This window comes from Octopus bimaculoides, chromosome 26, assembly GCF_001194135.2.
Source record: "Octopus bimaculoides isolate UCB-OBI-ISO-001 chromosome 26, ASM119413v2, whole genome shotgun sequence".
Taxonomy (NCBI): Eukaryota; Metazoa; Mollusca; class Cephalopoda; order Octopoda; family Octopodidae; genus Octopus; species Octopus bimaculoides.
In genome coordinates, this window is record NC_069006.1 from 690290 (window position 1) to 698313 (window position 8024).

The following is an 8024-nucleotide window of genomic DNA, read 5'->3' on the forward strand; positions in this document are numbered from 1 at the left end:
TATCTTTGTGGTTTGACTTTATACACATCCTAGCAATAAAGTAAAACAGAAATAACAACAACAATCCTTTTTACAATAACCAGGGGGCCTGAAATGTTCGGGGGGAGGGGGGAAGGGGATAGTCAATTACATGTATCCCAATACTTAAATAATAATAATAATAATCCTTTCTACTATAGGGACAAGGCCTGACATTTTTGTGGGAAGGGGTATAGTTGAGTTCATTGAACCCCACCCCCCTAACTGGCACTTAATTTATCAACCCCGAAAGGATGAAAGGCAAAGTCGACCCCAGTGGAATTTGAACTCAAAACGTAAAGACAGACGAAATACTTCTAAGCATTTCGTTGGGTATGCTAACAATTCTGCCAAATAATAATAATAATAATAATCTTTACTGCTATAGGCATGAGGGCAGGAATGTTGAGGAGGGTTAGGTTGTTTGCACTGACCCCAGTGCTCAACTGGTACTTCTGCCGTCGACCTCAAAAGGAAGAAAGGCAAAGTCAACCTCAGTGGAGTTTGAACTCAGAACATAAAGCCAAACGAAATACTGCAAAGCATTCTGTCAAGCTTTTTAACGATTCTACTTGTTCACCACCTTAATAACAATAACAATAATAATAATAATAATAATAATAATAATAATAATGATAATGATAATATGATATTATTATTATAATAAAAGGATAGTTATTTTGAAACAAGTTACATTTGGAAAATGCTTTTCTCTCATCAGTGTTAAAAGCTTGATAGCTTTCTCTCCTTCTTTATCTTCTTTCAGAAACATAAAAGTCAGTCAAAATATTCTAATAAAATTGTTCTATTTTGTTGGGTTTTGTTGTCACTGCTTGGTATTTTGCTTAAAATGCAGTAATCTTTGAGTCTGTTTGCAAGATATCTTTTATAAATATTTCAATTTTTTTTTTCTCAAGATATATTCTAATTTCCCTCTCTCTCATTAACGTTACAATCAGATATATTTTTTCCAATGCATCAATGTTGAAGGCTAGTTAGTTCGCTTGCGATGTGCCCATCCATTCCAGCCCCCACCACCATTCCAAGAATCTACATTCTAATCAATTTTCCCTTCCCCGATACATAATAATCCTTTAATCTCATCTCTTTTGTAGTATTTTTTTACAAATTAAGTGCTCTTTATACCAGATACCACTATCTTCTATCTAACATTTATCTCTCTAAGACAGCATCATGCCAAAAATGGGAAAGAAGAAGATCTAGCAAATACCTATAATTAAGACTAAGAGAACCAAAAATGTCACCAAAGACTATTTGAACTCCTCCCCAACTCTTCCTATTATGTCTAAAACTTTAGGGTAGCCACGTGAAGGCTGGTAATATAAAAGGGACGAGAGAGAGAGAGAGTGCGAGCAAGGGCAGGGGACTGGTGTAAAAATACCTAAGCAACACCAGAAACCCCAGACTATCTCCTTCTAAAAGTTACAACCATGGGGCAGACAGCCATGATACTGATTTCAAATTTTGATACAAGGCCAGCAATTCTGGGGGGAAGGGGTAACTTGATTACCTTGATCCCAGTGCGTGAATGGTACTTATTCTATCGACCCCAAAAGGATGAAAGGCAAAGTTGACCTTGGTGGAGTTTGAACTCAGAGCATAAAGATGGACAAAATGCCTGCTAAGCATTTTGTCTGGTGTGGTAACAATTCTGCCAGCTCGCTGCCTTAGATAGCCTTAATATTAACAATACAAAAGGGATACAGAGCAGCCTTTATTCAAGTAACTGAGGCCCTTCTGTAACACTTGGTAATCCGCAAATGGATCATATCTTGAAGTGAGAGAGAAAGGGGAAGAAAAAGAAGCCTTCTCAGAATGTGATGCATCAATACTAACAACACAATTCTAGAGGAGTAAACCTTGAAAAATGTATCTGGGTGGGTTAGGGTTCATGAACAGGGGACAGCAGACAACCGAGAAAAGGACAACTCTGAAAATAAACCAAGCGTAGTAGTAAAAACGCCAGTGTGAGACTGGATGTGGTTTAACTGCCTCATATAGAGGGTGGATGGAGTTTCTATGAACCTTCACTGGTAATCCATCTAATGATGTCACAAAAAAAAAAACACAAGAAAACAAAAACCACTTAAACAAACCCTATGAGTGAAATATTTGAAAGAAATATTATAGATAATGGCATAAACAGAACTGGAACCAGTGATGAAGGTGCTATGCCTAGGTATCCCATTGAGAAGCAAGATGGGTCTGGTTGTCAAACTGTGACTGCTAGCATAGAAGAATTAAAGAAAAAATTCAGCAAAGAAATAAATGCAATTGTCATAGAGTGCCATTAATCCTTTAGCGTTTAATCTGGTCTCGTCCAGCCCAAATATTCTGCCTGTTTTATGTTAATAAAACTGACCAGATCCAACCTCTCACGCCTACCCTACAATGTCTAAAAATATAGAAACACACCATTGAAATCTTGAAGCTACAAGAGAATGCCTGACTAATTCAAAAGAATGTGAATAAATAAGCTTCACATTTGACAGAGTAATCTGAATGATAAAGAGAGAGAGATGTACTGAGAATGGCAGTATTGTGGAATATGTGAAACGAGAGAAGAAAAGTTTTGTCAGAGTGACAAGAAAGAAAATCTGGTTAATAGATTCAGAAGTGGAAATTATCGAGAGAAGAGTATACGAAGAGGATGACAATACAAGATGAATGTAATAGCGCTAATAATGACGAGCTGATCAAGACCAATACAGCTCCTTAAATGGCAGAAGAAATACAAATCAATCTGCTTGAGGTGTCAATGGTAACTGACACGGCCACCACCGATGAAGAAAAATGAATTGTAGATAGAGTAGAAGAGTTGGTAAGGACGGAGAATTTTGGAGTGATGTGTGACTAAGAAACTGGAGAAGTAAACAGGATCTTAAAAGTATACACATGCAAACAATATCACCGAAACTAGCAGACTAAATGCAACAAATATAATGGTGGCAGAAAATATAGGATTTGAATAAAACAGCCAAAACAGATAGAAAATGGACCACGGTGGAAGAGGAGGATCGTTGGAGACGTAAAAAGAATGCAGAATAATCTGTCAGAAGAAAGAAGAGAGAACTGAAGAATCAGTGGAAATATAACAGGTTGAAAAAAAGGTATGATGTTGATTTCAAAGGATTACAGGTAGGAATCAAACTAAAACACAGGCAACTGAAGAGAGTCAAAAAAAAAAATCACTCAATATGATCAGAGAATCAAAGAGTACAGAGAAAAGAGAATCTTCAAAACTGACCAAAAATAGATTTTATCAGGAAATAAAAGGAGAAACAAAGATTTTGGAGCAATATGGGGGTGGAGGAGAAGGAAACGTACAACATTAATACAAAGTGGCTACACAACATGAAAGAAACAAATATATCTCCTGGAACAAGACATTAAGATAAATAGGGGACATGTGAGTAGTAAGATAAACAACTGAAAAGCATCCGGCTCAGATGGAGTTGAGGGGTTTTGGATGATGAAATTTACAGTTCTACAAAAAGATAGCAAAAACAGTTAGGCACATGTCTTGAAGACCATACAGAAATCCCAGGTTTATTTCTTGCCCTTTCTACTCCATACTTGTTAAATAATTCCCAATGGATCATTCAAGCATCTGTTGTATTCTTTCTGGGCCAATTTGCTTCAAATGTGCCTCACTTGTCTCTCCAATTTCACCAAGAATGAATCAAAAAGAAATCCCAAGAATGGATCAGTTTGGAAAAGATCTTCACAAAAGCATTGTTAATCAACTCCGCAAAAGCTTCCAATGTACATCTTGTATTCTCATTCATGAGAATATTCACTGAGAAATAGTCACAGACTTTGGAACTCATAAGACACTGAAAGAGGGCAAACTCAAGATGTAATAGCACTTCCATTTCTTTTTAAAATCACTGATTAGGAGACATTGATCTATTCCTAGACAGGGCTCGTTCCTCTCCAACTGATCCAGAATTTCAAGAATTATTTCTGTTTTTGATATTATTATACAGATTGGAGAAGGCACATGTAGCTGTTCATTTAGCCAGTTTCTCTTTTGGAAATATTGGTCTTTCAAGCTTCTTTGCTTTTGTAGAAACAAACAGTAAGAGATACACTACAAACCCCAAATTCAAAATAGCAGGAATTGACATGTTTGTTAAATGATTTCCAAATGATCCATGAGATGGGGTCAGAGTCGATTCTCAATCAACAGGGTATGAAAAATGTGCAACATTAGAAGTCTTAAGATTTGCTTCAAAGATTAAATGTCACAGTCCTGAGAAAACGCTGTGATGTATCTTTTACAAGAAAGTTACATTAATGGTAAGGATGATTTTATAGTGATGATGAAGAAATTGATAGCACTAACCCCTATCATTACAAATCTAAGGGGATAATATCTTGTACACCTTTTTTATCACAAAGAACAAAAACTATTTCACTTAGTTTCATGATGTGGATGGCTTTACAAGGAGAGAGAAGAGCCTTGAATGCGATAAAATTAGATGGAGTTGACGACAATGAAACTGCTGAGATAGCAATAAGATTAATGAGAACCAGAGAAGTAAAAGATACAAGGAAAGGATTCTTTGAATGTGAATGAGTTTAGAGAAAGGGCTGAAGAACCTGAACTTTCCACTGACACAGATGAATCTATATCCGAAGACCTAGAATCAGATGTAGACCAAATATGGAGGAAATAAGATGTGATGACGAAAGTTGTCCAAGGTCATCCTGTACAGGTTATCATCTGTCAATATTTTGAAACAAGACCATCAGGGAATTCTTGGTGAAGTAGCGGCTTGCACAGAAGACTCTGTTATTTGCATGTTACATGTTTGGATTAGTTGTATGTGTGTGTGTGTGTGCATATATATATATATATATATATATATAAAAAATATATATGTATATATAAAATATATATATAGATATATATGTATTTAAAATATATATGTATATATATATATATATATATATATATAAATATATATATACATACACAAATATATATACACATGTATATAAATATATATATGGAATAAAAATTTAAGTTAGGAAAAAAGAAGTCAAATTAACATTACAATTGTTTTCATAAACGATTAATTCTTTTATTTCCCATGTCATGCAATGTTACGTAATAGCCATGAGTCAATTGTATTTTCAAATCAAGGATGTCTGACAAAGTGAACAAACTATAAATTCATTAGGACATATTTCTATATATGGAAATGCATTACATAACATTGTATGAGATGGGAAATAAAAAATACATCGAGCGTAACATCGATTTGACTTCTCCTTTACTCATTTAGATTATTACCAATATTATTATTATTATTATTATTATTATTGTTGTTATTATTATTATTGTTATTATTATTTACTCTGCATGGCTTATATTAAACCTACAGGATCTTACCTTGGAGTTGCGAACGGCTCCTGTTTGAGTTAATTGAAGTCTCACTCATTTTCCTTTGATTATTGGAAAGCTATGCTAAACAGGATCCTATGTGATCTGCTGATGAGCAATTGCGTGGGTTATAACTATCCCCTCAATCAATCAATCAATCAATATATATAATAATATGAGATGTTTTAGTATCCGGAAGACCCCAAAATGCAGGTAAGGCTACGTAAGTGTTATGGAAGGACTGCTTTTAAGCTCCTGGTTCAATAATAGCATGAGTGAGGAGTCTGGTAGGTTGTGTATGAGCATGTATATGTGTGTGTGCGTGTGTATATATATATATATATATATATATATATATACATATAGTGAAGGCATGTGGCCTAGTGATTAGGGTGTTGCACTCACGATCGCTAGACCATGGGTTCAATTTCCAGACTGGGAGGTGCGTTGTGTTCTTGAGCAAAACACCTCATTTCATTTTGCTCCAGTCCCCCCCTATCGATCAAGGGGAAGTGTTGGCCTGCTTGCCTAGCCAGCAGGGTGGCATCATTCGATGGCTAAAACAATTGTAACATGATACTCTGGTTGGTCATGTGATCACGTGACGAGTGTGTGTGTGTGTGTGTGTGTGTGTGTGTATATATATATATATATATATACACACAGATACATACATAAAATTCTATATACAAAGCAATACAGGTTATGCTATCAGATGAGCTAGCACTGGTCTCGTGGTCTGGCTGTTAAAAGGCCCATTTCACATAATCTGGTATCCTCAACATTATTTGCAGTGTGTGTGTGTGTGGGGGGGGGGAAAGGTGGTTACATATGAGGGTGAGAGAGAGGAAGAGGGAGAGGGAGAGAGAGACAGGGAGAAAAGTGCTAAACTAATGGTAACAAAACAAGTTTTTAAGAATAAAATATTCGTCAGGAACCCTGTCACTTTCCCTCAATTATTTTTTCAAAATAAAAAAACCAAAAACAAATATATTTCAAATATGGGGATTAAGGAGCGACCCCAATTTGAAGGAATGACCCTTATTTCTTTTTAGTTTTTCTTTTGAGAGATTTTCCACTGCCTTGGTGGTAGCAGAAATAGTAGTACATGTGATTGTTGTGGCATGTAGTGGTAATGATGGTGGTATAGGCTACAGTTGTGACAGCATCATTATTGTTATTGTATTGATGGTTGTGGTGGTAGTATTTGTGAATTTGTCCTATCAGTATTGGTGGTAGTTCCCATGGTGGGGTGGTGGTGGTGGTTACAATGGTAGTGACTGTTTTGGTTGCAGTAGCTGATATTTAGTGGTAGTATTGGCAGTTGTTGCAGTGTGGATGGTCGTTTTGATGATGTTGGCTGTGGTTGTAGTTTTTAAGTGATTTTTTTTGTAGTATAGGTTACAGCGACGGTAGTAGTGATATTGGCTGTCTGTAGTTTTTGGTAGTGGTAATATTTGGTTATATAGTTTTGTGGTTAACACAGGCAGTGGTTCTATGTCAGTATTGGATGTAGCACAGTGATAGTAGTGGTGGTAGTCTTTAGTCAAGTTTAGCAAGGGGTATAAGATTATGTAGGTATGGAAGAGTGTGTGTGTGTGTGTTTAAGAGAAGACAGAGATAGTTTTACAAGGGAGAGAGAGAGAGAAACAGAGGAAGGGCTGCTCCTCTTTTCCCAAAATATCCTTTTTAAAATTTTGTTTGATATATATATGTATATATATATATATGTGTGTGCGTGTGTGTGTGTGTATTTATTCACTTCTGAGTCTTGGGGTGTTGGTGGTGGTGGTGGTGGCGGCAGGGGAAGAAAGTTTGTGTGTCTGTCTGTTTGTCTGGTCATCACTGACTATAATATGACGTGTTCTTGCACGTTGTGTTATGCTGCGTGGTGATGATGATGCGGAGGAAGATGTTGCCTATGAAGCTGGTTCTGTTGTTGTTGTTGTTGTTGCTGTTGTAGATTCTGCTGTGGTGGTGGTGGAGGCTGTGAATAAGACGAGTGAGGATGATGAGAAAGAGTCTGTTGTTGTTGCTGCTGTTGAAGTTCAAAGTCCTCTAAGATCGGTGCACTCGGTGCAGACGCACGGTAAGGCGTGCAATTTACCGGTGCATGCGGTGGTATGATGACGGCTGTACTTAGCGTCTGTTGTGCATCCATTGCATCTGTTGCTGCTGCTAATGGTGGAAGCCCCGGCTGTTGTGTCTGGTGTTGCAGCTCCGCTCCGCTTTCCGTGTCCAAAAGCCTGTTCATGGTTTCCGGTTTCTCGGATGCCTTCTCTTCCGACGGGTAGCGACGCTTCTTGCCGAGGCAAGGAAACATGCTGTACAACAGGCTACCCATGTAGGACGGCTTCTGTTTCTGTAGACTGTCTTCCTTGTCAGACAGTTTCTCAGGAACATCGAGGGAGTCGACTGCAATAGAAAAATGAAATAAAAAACAAATAATAATAATAATAATAATAATAATAATAATAATAATAATAATAATAATGATATCAAATTTTGGCAAATTTCGGCACAGGAGTGGCTGTGTGGTAAGTAGCTTGCTTACCAATCACAGTGTCCTGGGTTCAGTCCCACTGCGTGGCAC

At 36.9% G+C, this 8024-nt stretch overlaps 1 protein-coding gene across 6 annotated transcripts in view; it reads right to left on the reverse strand.

Annotated features, from left to right (window-relative positions):
* Positions 1 to 6: 6 nt before the first annotated feature.
* Positions 7 to 8024, reverse strand: part of LOC106871338 (uncharacterized) — a 362069-nt gene continuing 354051 nt past the window's right edge. For all 6 annotated transcript variants that reach the window (XM_052977041.1, XM_052977038.1, XM_052977039.1 and 3 more), the window contains one exon: positions 7 to 7846. In XM_052977041.1, the coding sequence (XP_052833001.1) occupies positions 7311 to 7846 (536 nt within the window). In that variant the 3' untranslated portion in view covers positions 7 to 7310. The remainder of the gene's footprint in view (positions 7847 to 8024) is intronic.